This window comes from Lates calcarifer, linkage group LG2 (assembly GCF_001640805.2).
Source record: "Lates calcarifer isolate ASB-BC8 linkage group LG2, TLL_Latcal_v3, whole genome shotgun sequence".
In the NCBI taxonomy this organism is placed as follows: Eukaryota; Metazoa; Chordata; class Actinopteri; family Centropomidae; genus Lates; species Lates calcarifer.
The window spans coordinates 14938978-14959189 of NC_066834.1; the positions used below are offsets into that span (position 1 = coordinate 14938978).

General features: G+C 39.6%; 1 protein-coding gene and 2 long non-coding RNA genes across 6 annotated transcripts in view; 1 reads left to right on the forward strand and 2 right to left on the reverse strand.

Annotated features, from left to right (window-relative positions):
- Positions 1–419: 419 nt before the first annotated feature.
- On the forward strand, positions 420–5551 carry LOC108894280 (uncharacterized). Of its 2 annotated transcripts, none has more exons than XR_001962794.2 (6): positions 420–588; positions 2368–2432; positions 3905–3965; positions 4123–4157; positions 4354–4392; positions 4613–5551. It is a non-coding gene; the product is annotated as an uncharacterized LOC108894280 (long non-coding RNA). The 2 variants fall into 2 exon arrangements; XR_007814624.1 differs by having other exon boundaries at positions 4616–5348.
- Positions 4388–8543, reverse strand: LOC108894282 (uncharacterized). The gene is made up of 3 exons (XR_001962796.2): positions 8308–8543; positions 5558–5622; positions 4388–4654 (listed from the first exon to the last, which is right to left on the reverse strand). It is a non-coding gene; the product is annotated as an uncharacterized LOC108894282 (long non-coding RNA).
- Positions 8544–13406: 4863 nt separating this feature from the next.
- shank2b (SH3 and multiple ankyrin repeat domains 2b) overlaps positions 13407–20212 on the reverse strand; it is a 177589-nt gene continuing 170783 nt past the window's right edge. For all 3 annotated transcript variants that reach the window (XM_051076066.1, XM_051076060.1, XM_051076059.1), the window contains one exon: positions 13407–18725. In XM_051076066.1, the coding sequence (XP_050932023.1) occupies positions 18197–18725 (529 nt within the window). In that variant the 3' untranslated portion in view covers positions 13407–18196. The remainder of the gene's footprint in view (positions 18726–20212) is intronic.

Genomic DNA, 20212 nt, shown 5'->3' on the forward strand with positions numbered 1-20212 from the left:
AATATTTGAAATCAAGAGTGGAGAGATGTTGTGAAGTCTATCAGGGTGTCACACTGAGTACTGTTGTATTTATTCCACCAGAAAAAAGTGGTGAGCAGCTACTGAAAATGTAAGGTCTTCACAGACATTGTTTAGGAGCATGTTTCAGGACATTTTCAGGGCGAGGATTGGGACAGATTTGTAGTGAAAGTTTTTGAAAAGTTCACCTAATTGTGTCTGGTATCTGTTTAATGGTTATTGTTGGCGTTTTGGCCTGCACTTTTTCCATTGGTTAGAACCTTTGAATAACCTCTCCTGATTGGAGTTTTTTTCTACCAATCAGGTACGGTTGCGGAACAGAATCAGTCGACCAATCAGCGATGCTGGCTAGCACGTGCCGTCAATGGCCGTTGTCTGCGCCGAGGAGAGTGGAGCTACAGAGAAACAAAGTCAGAAAAATGAGTAAAAACACAGTAAAATCAACATTTGAGTCGTCGCTGTGTTAGCACCACGGAAAACTTCATTGCTGATCAAGTCTCGATGCTAAAGGAAGCGATGGGGCTGGTTTTTGTCGAACACGAGTGAGGCTGGACGCTGCACACCTGCGAGGTAAGGCTAACGAGCTAGCTAATTAGCAGCGAGCGTTAGCATTAGCTTTCTCTTTTAATCAGGTTATTGAAACTTATTTCAATTTTCAGTCGGTTTGTATTCCTTGGGTTTGTGTTTCTGTGACCAAAGCGTCCCTGACATGAGTTCAAGACTCCATCGTGCACCGATGATAACCTAATGAGCCTCTCTTGGTCTGTTGATATCTCTTTGTGGTCACTGGGTAGACATGTTTGGTCTCTTTGTAATGTTGTGTAACGTTATGGACCGTCCTGGTCATTTAAAGTCAGTTTGTGGCGGTTTAACATCTCGTTGTGGTCGTTTTGCGTCTCAGGTTTTGTCTCTTTTTGGTCGTTTTGTGTGTTTGTGGACACTTTATATATACATCAGGGATATTTTACAGACCTGTTGGGTCTGTGGTAATAATCTGTTGTGTATATCAGTGATCAGTAATTTGTTTGTGGTGACCTGGTAATTGCCTGAGCACAGTTTTATGGAGCTTGCTTTCAATAAACGCAGATGTTTTGGTCTTTTTCAGACATTTGTGGCGACATGGAGCCTCTTTGATTTGACATATTTCTAAAACTTGCAGGAGCTTTTATCAAATTGTCAACCTGTCTACTTTTGCTCTCTGTGTGTGTGTGTGTGTGGAGGAGCTGAGACTAGAGTTTATTGCGTTGTTGTCCGGCAAATGATAAAATCACCGGCCAAAATGTCCGGTTAAAAATATGCTTAATAGCCTAAATAGTCGGTTGTGTGACAAATAAAATTTGTTGACTAGGATGATTTTTTGGGAGGATAACTCTGGTATTTTGAAACGTTGACCTTGTTTTCTCATATAAATGATCGACAGGGACAAAACCCCCTGGAATCGGTGCATTATTGATCAGGAACAGTGCCCACATCTGTTAGTTAGTATGTGTTACTGTGTGACTTTCAGTGGTGGAAGAAGTATTCACATTTACTGAAGTAAATGTGCCCCATGATAACTAGCATACTACCAGGTCGAGGCAGCTGTGTCTCTGCAGCTCCTGTATTTGTCACTGGAGTCTGGTTGAGATTTTTTTTAAAGCGATGTTTCTGGTGAATAAAAAGATATATCTCTGTAGGAATCCTGTCCGTAATGTCATCAGATAATTGTAATAACAATCAGAGCCTGTCAGTGACAAAACGAACCGCATTGGTGAACTACTTTGATGTGGACGTGAGCACTGTTTGTTTACATTGCAGCAGCTGTTCGCGGTGTCCGGGTTCACTCCTCCTGATCAATACTGATCCAGAGTCAAAAATAACGGAGCTATCCCTTTGAACGTGTAAACTTTTATCACTCAAAACGTTGGTTTTGCCCCCGCTGTTTCATTCACTCAGTGTTCGGTCACGTGACTCGGCTCGACGCGCATATTAACATTTAACGCGACTCCGACTTGTCTAAGCAGACATCCCTCAGAGTTCAGTCATGCTGATTACTTTACATAAATTAAATTTGTTGGATCATAACGTTTGTGCTTTATTGTTGTTTTAATGTAGGCTGTGAAATGGCTGTTTAAAACATATGTCCGGTAGTTGTTCCGTATGGCCGGAATTCCTCAATATTAATGGACAAATTGGCCGTCACATAAAAAGTCTAGTACGAGTAATATATTGTTTTTTAATGTTTTGATCTTCTACATTAGTTTTCTTTGGTTTCTTGGTTTCTCCCTCCCAAGACAGTGGGATTCTGGGTATTGAATGGTTTAAACAGTTGCAGCTTTACATGAATGTTTGTTGTGTTTTTCTCCTCAGGACTGAGAGTTGAAGCAGGAAACAGCTGAGCTGACAGAAGAGACAGACGTGAAGATTTCCACAAGGTCAGTGTGACTTTATTATTTTCAGTCTGACTCTGTCATTATCTCAGCTGAACTTTAACTCTTTAAAACGTCTGCTCTGGAACAAATAAGTTTAAGACCTTTAAATGCTGAATTGGTATTAAAGTAGGTCAAAGTAGTCAAATTAGTTTGATTGCACATTATCAGAATTTAAATACAGTTGCAAACAACACTGTATTAATCAGGGATGGGCATTTTAATTATTTTTTCTAGATTAATTAAGTCAATTTAAATTGATTGGTCGATTAGTCGCTGACACGCTGCGTTTGAACTCGTCTACCTTCGGAGACTCTGCTGGCTGACTGTGTAAATGGCGACTCAGAGGGCTGTTTGTGACTGGATACACCAGCGTGTGTCTCGCTGTACATAACAGTTGTTGTGCAGTTCAGTGATTTAAGTACCAGTAACATGTCTTTAATGATTTGCCAGCTGTCGTTAGTCAGTTCCAACACTCGGGCATCAGATAACTTCGTGACAGTTCTGTCAGATAAAGTGGCCGTTACTGTCCATCTCGTCACACACAGGGCTTCAGCGTGTAGAGCAGCACTGTATCAGTTTATGCTTCGGCATATTTTGCTGTTGTTGCTTTTTCTTTAATGCTGCCATGGCGACAAGAAGACACTGGGCGGCTACAGGCAGTTTAAATTTATCGTTGATCGCAAGCTACAGCGTAACATCCCCATTCATCTACCAATCCTGCGTTTGTGAGAGTCATGTTTTTTGCATTGTCGTGGACACATGCACCCCATTCATCAACAACGGCCCTCAGACTAGTGGCAGTGTTCTCAGCAGTGTGTCTCATCTGTCCTGCGAGCGTGGAGCACAGAACCGGAAATGTTCCGGTCATAATTCGCTACATTATATTCCCGACATTGTTCCAGTGCTTTACTTGCACCACTCAGATAGAAAACGCGCACTCTGGCAGAAACAGAACCATTAACATTAGTTCCGCGTCTCTATGAAGTAAAACATCAACCTCTGCGCACCCCCAACCAAAGAAAAGTTAGTTAAATAAAAATTAGTGGATTCTTTTAAAAAAAGGTGTTGACTTAACTTTAATCTTTAAAACTCTTCCTGCTTGTTTGTTATAAGTGTCAGTTATGTTTCTGTGTGGTGGAAATGAGCAGAACACGTCATAATATGTAAGGGATTATTAAAAAAAACATCGTCAGTATAGTAAGATATAAAAAGTCATAGTATAGTATGCATCGAAAATGTCAAAAAAAATATTTGTAAAAATGTAAAAACAAATGTCATAATATGTGGTCAAAGACACAGAAACAGTTTGATTTGTTGGTCTCAGGTTCTGAAGGATGTGGATCTGATGTTTATCTCAAATTCCCTCTGATCTGATCTGAAAATGTTGTGGTTCAGATATAATGTAGAATATTGATGCTTTAAGGTTGAATTGTAGATGAGGATGAGGTAATATTGTATTTCTTTTATTTCCACAGTGTCACCACTTCATCCATGAATCAAGAGACCAGAAAATCCTCAACACAGACGTCCATCCAGGTAAATCAGCAACATCATTACATCAACCTGTATATGTCTGTGTTCAGTGATAGTTTTAGAACTGGAGTAGTAAAAATATCACAGTTCATAGACAGAAAATGAATCCAGTCATTTTTAGATGAAATGGTTAATGAGGACTTTCTTTTATTTCCTCCAGGTGTCACCACTGAGTCCAGAGACAGAGACCTCCAGGTAATTCATAAACATCATTATATAAACTGTCCATCATTACATTACATTATGTATCTGTAGTATTGACTGATATTCTGTTTGCAAAGATGAAGTTCACATTTTTCCTCATCTAATGACCAATTATAAATCATTAGAAACAATTATTGTACTTAATATAATGTATTTTGATTTTAAATGAATGTTTTGTGTTTTTCAGGTGAACTCTCAGAAACCAGTGGATCCACTAAAAGTGAAGGTAAGAACATGTTTTTTTATTTATTTAAAAACACATCATAGAACAAATTAATTGAATTAGTAAACAGTGTAATTAGTTACACTAACATAAATGGTAGTAACATTATTAGTCATTACTCTAATAATTTAAATAATTAAATGGTAATTAATACAAATTAATGGTAATAAGTAGTAACTAAACAGCAGTAAGTTCCTGTTACTAACATGTTGTGTCTCTGCAGGAGGAGTCGTCGTCGTCGTCATCAGCAGCTGAAGTCCTGGAGCTGAAGTGGATGAAAGAAAACAACAGTTATGAAGATGTTAATGAGTAAAACAGAGAGAAAACCTCCTGCTCTGCTCCTTCATGTTGTTACAGTGCAGACACTTTGTTTTACCTCCCTCTATAACGTAGCTGTGATCAAACATGTCTCTGTGTTTAACTGCTTCTGTGTTAGAAGCAGTTAAACACAGAGACGTGTGTGATCACAGCTACATGACGTGTTCTGGCTCAGAGAATAAAACAAAGTGTCTCAGTCAAACTTCTGTCATTATCTTGTCTGTGGTTTGTTAAATGTCTGAAACTAAAATCATTAAAATGTTTCTGATTAAACTTTTCAGTTTTTCTCTATTTTAAAATCATGTCACACAAATCACTTTATTAAGCAAAACATTCTCTACTTGCAGCTGCTAAATTAAATTCTAAGATTAAAATCTTACACAGAAATGTTTAATAACCTATCATACATTTAATGGTTTTAAACTTTATACTTGTTTCTAACACATTCCATAAACTTTTTAGTTTAGTTCTTTAAACTTAGATTTATACTAAAGGATTTATTTTAAAGTTTTAAGCTGAATTTGAAACTTATTTTTCAAACTTATCTAAAGGCTTTAAATTATAAAGACTTTTTAAAACATATTTAAAATTATTTTGACTTTTTATTTGATAGTTAAGCTACTTTTAAAACTTATTTTCACACTAAAATTTAAACTTGTTTGTTAAAGGCTTAATTTATTTTTTGCAGCTACATTGAGGAAAAATATTAATTTACCTTTTTTCTATTACTAATTAAAACTGATTAAGTCAGAGCATCTTTAACTTGATGTTAGTTCCAGAGATTTTAAAGAGTCAAACTGCAGCTGAGATAATGACAGAGTCAGACTGAAAAGAATAAAGTCACACTGACCTTGTGGAAATCTTCACGTCTGTCTCTTCTGTCAGCTCAGCTGTTTCCTGCTTCAACTCTCAGTCCTGAGGAGAAAAACACAACAAACATTCATGTAAAGCTGCAACTGTTTAAACCATCAGAGTAAAAACACAGAAGGATTCTGGGTATTGAAGTTCAAACTGTCAACAAACAATTAAATGTGAAGGTAAAAGCTGTGTTGTTCTATCTGTGAGGTTCTCAGTTTATTTTTATTTTCTACGATTAATTACTATGAAGTCTTTGAGTTCCTCATTTCAACACTAAATTAACGTACTGTAAGTGTAAACTGATCAGCACTTTATAATGAACTAAACCAGGAAACACACCAGACTCAGACTTGTTTTGGATGTTGAATAAATCTGGGCTGTGACTGGACAGAAGCTTTAACGTCTATTAAATACAGTTTGTCTCTGCAGCCACCAGAGGGCGCTCTGCCTCTACAGATGTGCTGCTGCTGCAGCTGCCAAAACCAGCACAGACAAATGTTCCATTCATATATAACATATGTTACATTATTACCTTTTTGCACTAATGTCAGATGTGTAGTGTGACACAATTAAAAGCTATGGAAGCCACATGCTTAAACAGCTCTCTCATCCACTGCAAATATCCATGAACACAGGACTCACTGATCAACAACTGATATTGATCATACAGTTTCCTCCTGCTCCTACAGTAATTTACAATCAGTTGGCATCAAACAGCACGAGTGAACATTTGGTTGCTAATAATGAACTTGTCCAGACTTCTGACAATAAAACTCCTGATTCTCCAACCCTGTGGTAACAACAACCATGAGCTCCTCAAAGCAGTTGATGGAGGATCTGAACCTCCAACTCAACATGTCATGTACAAGAGTCACGGAAAGACAAGACAACATCTGGAGGACCAAGAAAACTTTCAGATACAGCTGCACCTGATGTTGGGAATATTCCACTACTGATGTTGCCCTGTGTGATCACAGCTACATGACGTGTTCAGGCTCAGAGAATAAAACAAAAAGTGTCTCCTACCAGTCAAACTTCTGTCCTTATCTTTACTGTGGTTTGTTAAATGTTGTCTGCAACTAAATCATTAACATGTTTCTGAATAAACCTTTCAGTTGACTTACTCCATTTCAAAATAACGTATAAATCATTTTATTAAATAAAATGTTAAATACTCTCTGCTTGCAGCTGCTAAATGAAATATGCATCGTTGGGAAAATTAATCAGTTGTTTTTCTGTTATATGATTGTTACTGGAAGCATCAGAGCAATTTGGGAATTTGCATAAACAATATGTCAAGACTAGGGCGGCACGATATTAGGAAAACATGCGATATGCGCTATCACTGTTGAATATTGCTATAAATTAACAAACACTTCAGTATACAGCATTAATGTCTTTCTGCTGTGAATTGAATTGAACAGTGAGTAGGCTTTGCTGACACTGAAAAAATGAGATGCATTACAGGGGATGACTTTAACCCTCGCGTTGTCCTCTGGGTCAAAGTGTGCGAATGTGCCTTCCTATGTGTAGTAGTAGTAGTAGTAGTAGTAGTAGTAGTAGTAGTAGTAGTAGTAGTAGGATGTTGCTGTGCATGACATTCGTGATTGTGAAGCGGTTATCTTTTGTTTTTGAATAATAGTAAGAAGAGAAAAGTATACGGAATACGCAGGGCAACGGGAGGGTTAAGTTATATCATAGGTGTCAAAGCCTGTGCAACACTCTGCTATCTGAGTCTTGAAGAGTGGAGAATCCCAACAATAAACAAATGCTTCTGAGAATAATTATTATGCACTGCATCATCTACTTGCCTACCATTGTCATCAGACAATATGTTTAGCCAGCCCAGCATTGTGACTGTACTACCACAGCTACAATAGCAGCTCTCCTGATTGACGTACACATCAGAAAAGATAACATGCCATTCCTACACTGTGTGAGCATTTGGCTGTGTCACCTCGCTATATTCAGCCTTTTAAATTTTAGTTTTAATGCAGTGATTTCTACCAGTAATCTCAGCTCATACATTGCGGAGGGGCACGGAGTTAAAATCTAATCAATCAAATGTCCAATCACCACAAAGTAACTGCTAATCACTAATATACACAACAGGAGATCAGAGGATGGCTATGGTCAGAATAATAGCACGGGGTTTCATTCGCAATATATCCCGGAAATACAAATAACTGAGACACAAAGAGGCGAAACACAACCGCAGATGACCAGGAATGGACACAAAACTACGAGAAACACAAAGACGACCTCAAAGTGACAAAACCTGGGACGCAGAAACGATCACAATGAAACTTTAACCCGCCACAATGAAACAAAAATTCACCTCAACGAAGTGTAAAATGACCAGGAACGGACAAGAAACTATGAAGAGACACAATATGATGCAAAACAACCACAAAGACGCAAAACAGTCCCAAAGAAACAAAACCTGAGAAATAACACGATTCAAAATGATCAAAAAGGAACAAAACCCCTACCACGGAGACACAACTTTGTGGAGAATGGAACACAACATTACGACGAGACGCAGGATGTCTGCAAACTGACCGCAAAGAGACGTAAGCAGTCCTATAGATACTAGCTGTGTTATCATCCATCCACGTCGAAGGCTCTCAACACGTCAGGAAGGCTTTAGTGTCAGAAACTCAATAAATAAGGGTATCATAACTCTCACACTCTAAGCTAATGCTAACACTCGCAGCCAATTAGCTAGTTTGTTAGCCTTACCTCCGCGTGCTCAGCGTCCAGCCTCACTGGTGTTCGACAAAAACAGCTCCACAACTTATTATAGCGTCCAGTTTTCTTCAGAAGTTAAGTTTTACACAGTCCTAAGAAACGAGCGACGACTCAAACATTGTTTTTCTCCATATTTTCATTCGTTTTTCCGACTTTGTCCCGCCATTCAGGCGTTGCAGCTCTCCCCTCTCCTCTCCACCGGTTACGTCACACGTTACGACTAAGGACGGCAAACGCCAGCCAGCATCGCCAGACAAACGCTGATTGGTCAACCGATTCTGTTCCGCCTACATCCGCTTCTGATTGGTCGAGATAACTCCAGGGTTCTAACCAATGGAAGGGGGGGTGTACCAGTTTTTACCATAGACCGTAAATACCACCACTGCTGATAACTTACTGTGTCCACCTTATGCAATGTTTACAGACATTATTTGTTGTGAGAATCATGTCTGCCTTATCCAACTATAACCTAAGACACTATGGCCACACTTATTAATACAGTTCATTTACCTTGTGGATCATTTAACATCTCATGGAGTGAGGTCTCTCTGTCTTTGTTGATCATCTCTGACATGGGTTAACCTTTCTAATAGGTTAACTGTAAGAGCCCAGTCTACAGACACAGACCCTAAAGAGAACAACCAATAATTAAACACTTAGCAATAAGGTTGTTTTGCAGTATGAAAAAAGTAATTGATATATGAAAAGAAACACTGACAACTGCAGATAAATTCAGTTAAAGCAACACCCAGAAGTAATATTCAGCAAGGTCAAATGTGAACAATATGATCGCATGACTAGAATTAAAAAGAGACACTAGAAATAAATTTCAATTATTTAAGTCTGAATGAGGATATACTGTGATTAAGTACAGGAATTATTAAGTTTCTTACTTAGTGAGTATTTCTTCTCTTTTGTCTGATGATAAACAAACTTAGCAACTAGTGAAACTAGAAAATTAGCAACATGTGATGCAGATTTTAGTAAGTAATGTTAGACTTTCTTCAAGGTCATTACTTATATATACCTACAGTTGCTCTCGTGCCTTTCATGTAAATCAGAAATGCTTTTAATTGAATGGGGAGTATATGTAAAATACAAACATAAACATAGCTACAAGTGAGTCGGCCAATACGCATAAATACCCTAAATGCCACAGTTGCACCCTGCAAAACACCAGTGTTAGCTATCACTGCTACATATTGCTGTTCAGTTACAAGGGCACATGTTGCAAAGTATTCTAAGGAAACAGTTATATAAACATAGAAGTTACGTTACCTTAAACAAAGTGGTCGCTGTACACAAGCACTCTCCGACTACACTGCTTCAAACCGCAGGTGAAAGTCGCCGTTTTTGGTGGTGTTTTTCTTGAATTTTCCCTCTTTTAACGCAAACCATAAACAACGCAAACCGGAGACATTTTGAAGGTGTGATGGCACTTTCCAGAGATTTGTTCAAATATAATAAGGAAGAATATTAGAATATTAATAAAATTAAATTCATGGAAAGGAAAGAAGAACAGAAGAGATTAAAATACTAGAACAAAAAAATCAAACTGTGGAAAAATGCCCAGTTATACAGTGTTAAGGAAAGTAACCAAAAAAAATCCTGGCACTTATGCAAGATGTTTTAACATTTCATAACTAGACTGGTTATGTACTGCAGATATCTGTAATTCAGTTCTTCCTTTTCAAAAACTCCCATTTCAGATATCTACAGTTCAGTTGTCATTGGTCATAATTTTAATTCCCGATACCCATCATGTAATTAAATCAAATAATACTAAAAATATTATCAAAAAATGTATAATTCTCTATGATATGACCAGAAGTGAATCTGAATCTTCAACTTTACCAAAGTCTGTTACTTTAAGGTTTTAAATAAGTTTAATATAATTAGATGAAAAACTAAAGCTGTGACTGTGAACTGAGACGATGTGTGAACTACTGCACAGCTGGCAGAACGTACCCAGGAACTGCTGGTCTCGTTGGAGGGATCTGGGTCCGTCCCAGTGCCGCTCCACCAGCTGCAGGAGACCTCCGAGCACTGCTGACAGCTCCGCCACACCACCATGACGACGAGACGTCCTGACGCTCTGAAACACAAACCACAACAGCTGAGAGAAGATCAGGTGAGACTGACCGACCACCGCTGAAAACAGCTGGATGATGATAATGATGAGGAGAAAATAACTTTGAGCACAGATCTCTTCAAAGTGAAAACACATGGAGCATCTGTCTTCCATGTTTTGACCTCTGTAGCATCCAGCCTGAGTTACCACCTGGAGGCTGTCCAGTTGCATTATGGGACATGTAGGATCCAGTGCTTTTTGAATTTGAGCTGTTACAAGAGAATGTGGTTTAAATCTGGAGATAACTGAGGTTCATTCACTCACTGACCTGCAGAGACCCAGACCAAGTATTGGACCAAGTTTTGGACCTGTTATCAGACCAGGTCTGGGACCTTGAGTGGGACCTGGTGTCAGACCAGGTTTGGGAATTCGTGTGGGACCTGGTGTCAGCCCAGGTGTGGTCCCACCTATCCTGGAGCAGCTGGACATCAGAAACATCCACCTCCTGTGAGTGCTGAGTGACATTACTGAGACCTGCAGAGAGAAACTTAGATGCCTCAACAACGCCACCACCTGCTGGTGAGTCTGAATACAACCTTCAGATCAGATTCAGAGTCTGCTGCTGGTTAAACTGGTTAAGTCTGTGTTAAACTGTACATAAAATATAGGGCCTGAAAGAGCAGGAGGAGAGGCAGAAGTAAATAAATCAAGAAGTGAAGCTGTGATAAAAGAATCAAACTTACAGAGGTTAGCTGTTGGTTCACAGATCCACCTGTCCTGACTGAAGGTCACTCTCTTGCTCCTGATTGGTCCAGACCGCAGACAGGACCGAGGAGGTGGAGCCGCTGCACACCTGTCTGCAAGGGAGTTTACCAGCAGATAACACAGAGATGATTTCCTGTCATTCAGAGTGAGACTCTGCAGCAGAGCAGTGATCTCAGACAGGGTGACAGGTGGTTTCTGGGAAATGTAGTGCAGAGACAGAGAGCAGCTCAGACCTCACCTTCATCACTGCTCTTCATCTGGAGGATTCAAAACCTGAGGGGGTGGAGTGAGGGAGTTACTTTCTAGTTACAGTTACAATTCATGCATGAAGGAGAAAATACTGTAATTTTTTGTTTCAGACTGAAACAGATCAGAAGTTTGGACTGAGGATCCTAAACTCACCTGACAGGTGACACCTGAGGAGTCACAGCTCTGATCCAGCTCTCTCTGCTGATCCAGATCCAGCCTGCTGATCTGGTGTGCTGGTTTGGATCCAGTCTACTGGTCTCAGGACTCTTGCAGAGACGATCAGGAGAATGACTTCCTGCAGCAGGTGAAGGTTTGCGTTTGGTCGTCAAGGAAACAGTTTGTCTTAGGTTAGGGAGGAGACACAACACACACACACACAGTTTGTTCCACTATCCCTGTGGGGACACTGGTTGACATTGACAACCTCTGACCCTAAAACCAGGTCTTAACCTTCAAACAACCAGTTACAGCTGTGGGTCCAGTGCTTTGGTTCCCATGAAACTGTCCAGTTGCATTATGGGACATGTGGTATCCAGTACTTTTTGAACAGGAGCCAACCTGCAGGGACCCAGACCAGGCGTCAGACAAGTAGCTGAACAGCAGAAACATCCACTTCCTGTGGGCACTGAGTGACATTATTTCACACAAAAACTACTTTATAACAAGAAGCAATTCATGTTAACTAGTTAATTAATTTACAATGCCACTAACTAACCAGCATCATGATGGACAGCAGCTGTTGGTCAGATGATGTCTGGAGATTAATGACACTGAACAACAAACAGTCTGTTAGTAAAATTCTTTAGTTACCTGTATCACACTTCAGAGGATTCAGCTTCCTGTCCAGTTTGTTGACATAATCAAAGAACCACTGTGCTGAGTACAAGAGTTTGTAATGGCAAGATAGTCCACGCCACTCACCCACACACACAAGCAGTGGCGTAGATGATCAGATGAGAAAGTTGGTGATCTTGACATTACACAGTATCTTTGCAGCACCACAGTAGAGTTGTTTTAGGCAAATTATTTCACAACTTAAATTACATTTGTGAACATAAGGGATGGCAGGTTAACGGGGGGGGGGGGGGCATTCCCTCAAATCACCTACTACTGTCACCTATAAATTCAAATATTAATGATATGCTACAAATAAAATATGAAGGTTCTTGGGCAACATTTACCACCTTAATAACGAAAGGAACAGAACAATAACTGACCTGAGGCCTGTGCTACAGAATGAGTTCAACATACCCAGGATCCTCATTATCTGGTTTCACTAACAACCGTGGTCAACTGAAAGAAAGTAAACTGCTCTCTTAATATCAAGGCATTGAAAAAAAGAATCACACAAAGCTTACAATGTAGAGCCTACATTACATTGCACAATTAAAATGTAAAAACAAAACATCAGTACAAACTAATCCCTCACTGGTTTTGTCTTTGTTTTCTTACACCAGTGTTACCCAACCTTTTCTGTGTCTAGAACATTATCTTAACTCTTTGTCCATTGAAGTCAAGCTGTTTCAATCAATAATCCATTACTTTTAGTTCTTTTCTTTACCCATTTATCTATTAGTTTGCACTGTTTTAACTTTTATCTATTAGTTTTAGACAAGCTGTTCTGTTTCTACATCTCTGCTCGCTCACTAGTTTTCATGCACTCTTAAAACACAGTGTTCATGTCTCATACCTGACTCAATATTAGCATATTTTTTACTCCACAACACACACGCTGTGGTACAAAAACTCCTGGTCTTATACTTTAACATGCAGGATGAGATGTCAGCTGACAGAAACATTATCTTGTGCATCAAGAGGAAAACTTCTTTGTTTTGGTTTCTGGCTTTAATGAGTTGTTGTGCCAGAAGATTCAGGTGTGATGAGAGGTCTTCGTCCTGTGTAAACTCACTGCTGACACACACACACACACACACACACACACACACACACACACACACACACACACACACAGGTACACCTGTAAGGACTGAGAGGGATACAACACTAGTGCAATATTATATTTATTTCTTACAGTGAATTTTGGTTGCCATACAAGAAGTCTTGAGGATTTGAGGGGCAGGGGGAAGGAAGAGTGTAGTTACAGGAAAATTCTCTCTCTTTTCATTTCAGTAATTAGTTGACTCTATGATGATTCAGTAGCACAAAATTACAGCAACATAGAAAACATGAACACAAGTCTTTGCACAAATTACCAAAAACATCTTAGCCTCTATGAAGACTTAATCAAAGAATAAAATCTATTAATGAAAAAAATAAATTAATTAATTAAGAAAGAAAGAAAAATAAGAAACAGTTACCCAAATGTTGGACGATGATAAAGGTGGGAGCAGTGTTTTGAAGGGGAGTGGAAGTGGGTTAGTGAGCCATGCCTGTCCTAAACATGGCCTGGTGAAGCACCACGCCACGGTGATGCTCTTTAAAGATTCCTACTACATCTACTCAGCTCTACATTTCCACAGAGAAAACTGATAGTGACCTGCTGATCCACAGAGAGGAATCAACAGCCACCACTAATCTTTTTGGTGGATTTATGCATGTATACATATATATAGGTTTCATATAGTTTCCTACCGAGATGGCCTGCAGATATACTTTTAAAAAAATGTACACATCTTTTTTATTTTTTATACACACACTCTAGACTCAGGGGTTTCAGAAGATGAGAGAAGTCTAGTCAGGCAGATGGTGGTCGTCAGAAGATACCTGGGTTTTGTGGTCACTTGATTGGCCAAAAATATCTTACTACTGCAGTAGAGAGTGTATCTACTTTAGGCAACACTTCATTAAAACACTGACAAGTGATTGCATCATGATATGTAACTTTAAAATGGGAAAATAAAACACAACCAAGGAGATTCATTCAGAATAAATATTGCTTCTTACATAACCCATAAGTCTAATAATATCCATGTTTTTTAGTCTATATAGTATTTCTGTTTTTGGCAATCCACGCGTCAGTGTTGAACAGTTTTTGTTCAGATAACCTCTATAAAATTTCATAGAACTCTATACAAATCTTTAAAAATACTGTGCTTTTCTACCCTCCTCCGACACGTCGCTGTTTGTTTTAAAATAAGTTACACGTTCAAACAGGAACAGGATTATAGCAGCATTGTCCCGTGCCAGCCTCTGTACGGCTAATGTTCACAGAACACAGAGCTTGTGTATGTTTCATTTGTCTCCTCAAAAAAGCTGCACCTACATGAAGCTGCGGAGCGTGATATGAAACCAAATAAGGGTGAACTTGCTCTAAAACACCATATACTTTCCAGATGTTGGGTTACTGTTTGAGCACATATCAAACCACACGTCAGGTGTGCTCTGAAAGAATCTACTTTGAGATAAAACAGAAGCTCTTTGTCTCTACAGAGCTGTGAAACCGACAGAGGTGCAGGAAGTGAAGAGGAAGGGAACAGTGAGCTATTTAAGGCATCCTCTGCAGGATGATGGGGCGAATGAGACCACTGCTTTGGTCATCACGTCAGCTCTGGCAACTATAAATGAACCTCCATTGAATTTCTTTTTTTTTTTTTTTTACTCTAAACCTTTTCATAGAGCTATACATATAATCAAATAGACACTTTAATCCTGTTAAACACTCTTATATACACATTTCAACACACACTGTACTTCTACTTCTGACCAACCTGTAATCAGGGCTGGCAAACACAAACATTTCCAGCTTTATAAATGCTGATTTAGCTTTAAATTGGACCCTTACAACAAACTTTAAATCTGGTCTCTGCTGCTGGAGCTGCAGTGAGACTGGATAAGAATGTGGGACTCAACAGCAACAGATCAGAAACAGTTTCTATCCCTCTCTAATCTCCCAGGGGCCCCCGCTGATGAACATCTGCCAGCTTTGTCAGGTTATTCTCTGGTTATTTCTTGCACAGTGGTTAGAGGGCAGGAGAAGGCATGTGAACTTACGTGAACGTGTAATTCGACATAAAACCCTGAAGCCACAGATTCTCCATCTGCTCTGAAAGTCAGACGGCTCAACGTGATTTCATGTCTCTCTACAAAACATCAACCTGCTGATTAATACGTTTGTAAGAAAAGATCTCGTTCATCTTCAAAGACAAATGGACTGGTTGTGTTGGGGCTGTCTGTGTCAGTCTGCAACAGCTTTGTACGTCTCCAGCCAAGAAATCACACTGCTCAAGGCTGTTTCAGTTTCGCTTTGCCTTTGATTATTTGTTCTAAATCACAGAATTGTACCTTTAAACAGCTGCACTGCTGTTTGGTTCAACTTGGATCTGACAGGATTCAAGCTTGACTTAGCTTAATGCTAACTCAAATCTCTTGTTGAATCTTTTTTTTTTAATAGCAAAGAACAGTGTACAAAATGTTCAGGTAGTCATTTTAGCTTAATAGAAAATATGTGATTTCTCTGGTAAAATTTGACTTTGCTTTTTAAATATCAGGTTACTTATAACTTGTGTTATTCAAAATTGTTGAAAACCAAAGGGAAAAAAAAAGCTCCAGAGGGATTCAAAACTGGATTCAAATTCAATAAAATGTAATTGAATGTCAACGTTACATTTGGGAAATGTGCTTATTCACTGTGTTGCTGAGAATCACAGCAGATGAGAAGATCAATACCACTCCGATAAGTGTGTGTTAAATATGAAACTAGAGCCAGGAGACTGTTAGCTTAGCTTAGCCTAGAATAAGAACTGAACACAAGGGAAACAGCTAGCCTAGCTCTGTTGAGAACATTATGAGAAAATCTGCCTATTAATGCATATAAATCTGACAAATTAAGAGATGAGATTTAACATATGAATTAGAGAGATTTAGGAGCTGGTAGGCGGGTTTTTTAAAAATGTTTTCAACTTTCAAGAGAGCTCGGCTAGCTGTTTTGTTTTCTGCTCTGCTTCTCTTCATGCTTAGTTAAGCTAATAGTTTACTGGCTCTGGTTTCACATACAGAGCTGATATCCTGATATAATGTTTGGGCTAACCCGTATTCCACGCCAATCCCTCATTTACCGTTTTTCCTGGAGTTTGCTCCAAGGCTGGACTTTTATTTTTGCAATATTACAGATATCAACAGTAAAGTTTCCATCCAAATGTGGTGTAAATTTTAACTGAATTTGTAAGATCCAAGATGAGATAAAAACAAAGTGGAAAACATGACAGAAATATGGCTTTTATGTTCATTTCATGTGTTAGTGTGAGGCAGGTTCCAGTATTATCATTGCTCCACACAGACCTGACATTTTCATCTCTTCACTGAAAGAACTACGTCAAGTGTTTCCACTGCATTTTGTTTTAATTGATAGATGCACTAGGTTCAGTTTCACTTCAGCTCTGAATTTAATGAGAGTGGTGTTGATTTTCTATCTTGTGGCAAAAAAGCAAATTTCCCAAAATGTTGATTTATTCCATTAAACAAACATAATTTCTTTCTCTAAACTACCTCGCACTTCTATCACAAACACACATGGTGTCTTATACATTAGCATTGCTGTGGGGCCACATGTAGAACTAGTGTTGACCTGCTAATGGTGAAGTTGAAGAGGTTCTGACAGAATGAAGTACAAAAGTAAAGAACAGCTCTAGTTTTTCCCTAAACTGTGGCCTATATAGCAGATCCATGGAAATAGCTAAACTGGCCTTAACACACTCACACACTCACACTCTCACACACACACACACAGAGGAAAAAAAAGAAGCCAAGAGAGGACAAGGACGCTCTCTGCAGCCAGACAAGTTGGTAAAACCACTTCAAGGTGAGAATATTTCAGGTCCAACGTTTGTCTGTCCATCTTGTGTCCTTGCCTCTTCTCCTTGAGGTGGACTCTGGGTGGGTGTAGGCAGGTGGCAGCCCCAGCCCCACCCCACCCCCCGCCCGCTGCAGCAGAGCTCCTCCTCTGGTGACTTCCTCTCTCCACATTTTGCTCTCTCACAGGAGAAGGCCATTGCGGGAACGGTGTGTGTATACATGCTCAGGGTGTGTATGTGTGTGACGATGGTGTGTATACTTGTTTGTATTCAGTGTATGGCACTGTGCGTAAAGTGTGTGTGTGTGTGTGTGTGTGTGTGTGTGCATGGACATGAGATATGGTTTAATATTTGTTTCAACATGTCAGCTAATGTTTCTTTTGACACAAACAGGTGAAAAGCAAAAAATGGAGTCTATCTCAAATTTTTCTCTACAACTTTAGATGCAACCAGAAATATAACTCCGGTAGGACTCTAGTGAAGAAATATTATTCTCTGAACAAACTCTAGCAAAGATAGAAAAGGAGCAACGACCAGCTCAGCTGGTTTTTCATGCACCCACACTGGGGTGTATGGAAAAAGTCTTCAGTATTCCAAAGCAGTTGGGTGAGCACAAGTCTTTATGTGAAATAAACTTCCAGACGAGTATTTTTTTCCCAGTGTTTGAGGACAAACTATTCCAGAGTTTTTTGTCTTCTGGACAGTCCTTCATACTGGCCTCCTCTGGTTTCTCTCTCCATGATGTAACATAGCAGCTAATCTCTTCTCTCTCCCCCTGCAGGTCCTCCATACATCCCATGATCCCCTGATGCTTAGGATGGTGGGAAGGAGGAAGAGGGCGGACAAGACCAGAGCACTGAGATGAGGGCGACAACGGAGGATGAGAGAGGACAAAAACAGCAAGAGGCAGCATCAGCTTGGACAAAACTTCTATCCAGTTCCACAACTTGAGATTATGTCTGATGAAGAGATTGGTAAAGTGATCGGTAACACCTCCCTCTCCTCTGCCCTGACTCTGCACGTCGCCACCCCGTCTCCTTGGGGCTTATCTGTCCTGCAGCAGCTTGAGGGCCCTCTCGATGTTCATGCGGTGGCCCACCCTCGTCACACCCAGGTCTATCAGGTCCTCTTTTTGCAGTGAGGGCAGGTGGGCGCCCTCGATCTCATTGTCCAGGAAAGCGTCCCTGTGCTCCCCCAGGTTGAGGCTCTCCAGCCAGTCTGCCACGTCGTGCTTGCTCCACAACTCCATGGGTTTGGAGGCGAAGGGCTTGCCCGAGGCCGCCACTGCCTGCATCAGCGTGAGTGGCGACGGGGAGCGTGAGCTGCCGCTGCCGCCACACGAGGAGCTCAGGCTGTAGCCGCCGCCGCTGCCCATGGGCGGGGTGGGCAGGCCAAAGACGTCGGTGAGGGTGGGCGACACGGAGGGCGGGAGTGAGGAGCAGGGGGTGAGGGAGGAACCGGAGTCGGGTGGGCTGCAGGGGTGCGTCTGAGATGGGAGGCTGCTGGGCGGGGTGGAGGTGAGGGCAGCAGCGGCGGCAGCGTTATTACGCATTCCTGAGTCTTCTGTGGGAGGCCTGGGTGGAGAGAGGGGAGACGACAGGTTAGTCAGTGTCGGACTAAGCTCATTATACATTAATACACGTGATACAAGACAAAGTGTTTGGTTGACTTAACATCTTGAGGACACTTATTCTTATATAAACTGTCAGTATGAACAACTGATCATAGATTTTTTAAATTATGTAACTGTGGTATAGTTATACCAGTGACCAAACTGAAAACCTCCTTTGTTCAATAAAGCTCCAAAATCTGAGATTTGGGAGTCAGAAGCTAAGAAGCGTCAGTATATATACGTTACAACAAAACAAAACAAATCAAAACAAAAAAATTGATCATTCAAGATTTAAAGGGACTGAAAAATGCACTTACATATAACTGGGGAAATTACATTAAATAGTAAAAAAAAAAAAAAAAAAAAAAAAAAAAAAAAATATATATATATATATATATATATATATATATATATATATATATATTTTTACCTGAGCAGTGAAACCATGATTAAAAAATAATAATAAATGAGTAAAAGTGTGTAAACAGTCAATATGAATTAATTTTCAGATCAAGCTGACATGAACTGAATCCACTGTCTCTGAAGGCAGGGAGCCGATCTAAAAAGGGTCACACTTTAAAAAAATGTGTGATGACGATGAAGTTCATGAGCTAAAAACCACAGAAACAGAAGTGAAGTCAACTGGAATAATAATCTCTGTAACTGAGTGTGAGTCGTGAGAAAAATGAGACTTGAGAGTGTGGATCATTAACCTAAAACTACACATGTTCATCATGTCACTGGAGGATTAAAGGATTGAATGTTGTAATTCTGTGAAACAAACAGTAGGCGGCATCATCAGCAAAACGTTTGAGCAAAGCTGCAGCAGCTGATGAAGATGAACATTAAACCTGGACAGGAGCTTTTTGGTCCAGGAACAGTTTCACAGCAGTTTTACTTTTCTTTTACTTATATTCTAGCTCTAATATTTAGATATTTACTACGATCCATGTTACACCTGTTATTAATGTGATATATTTCCATAATATAACAATTTGTATTTTGACAAAGCCAGTCACCACACCACTAAAATTATTGCTGGGAACCTGTCATTACTCCTAAAGTTACTGACAGGTCTTTAATATATGAACTAAAACTAAACAAATTAATAGACTGTTTAAATCACAAGAAAACAAGAAAACAGTCTGTATTATAAACTGTGAGCAGCCTGACAAGTCTTTTCATTTCTATAAATAAGGATAAATGAAATGTACAGCTGACTGCTGGCTTGGCCTTTAACAATAAGAATTTCCCTTTAATGACATAAAATGGTCCCATGTGCTAACTAGCCCTTTTTCTGTATGATTATTAATTTTGGTTTTCTTATAGTAACCAACTTTTAAAGAAAGGTTTAGGCTTCTAACGGTGATGAAATTATTAGGTTACTTTTTAAATTAATGGAAAAAGTATCTCATTACAACAGGATTATTGAACAAAACTTCCTTCACT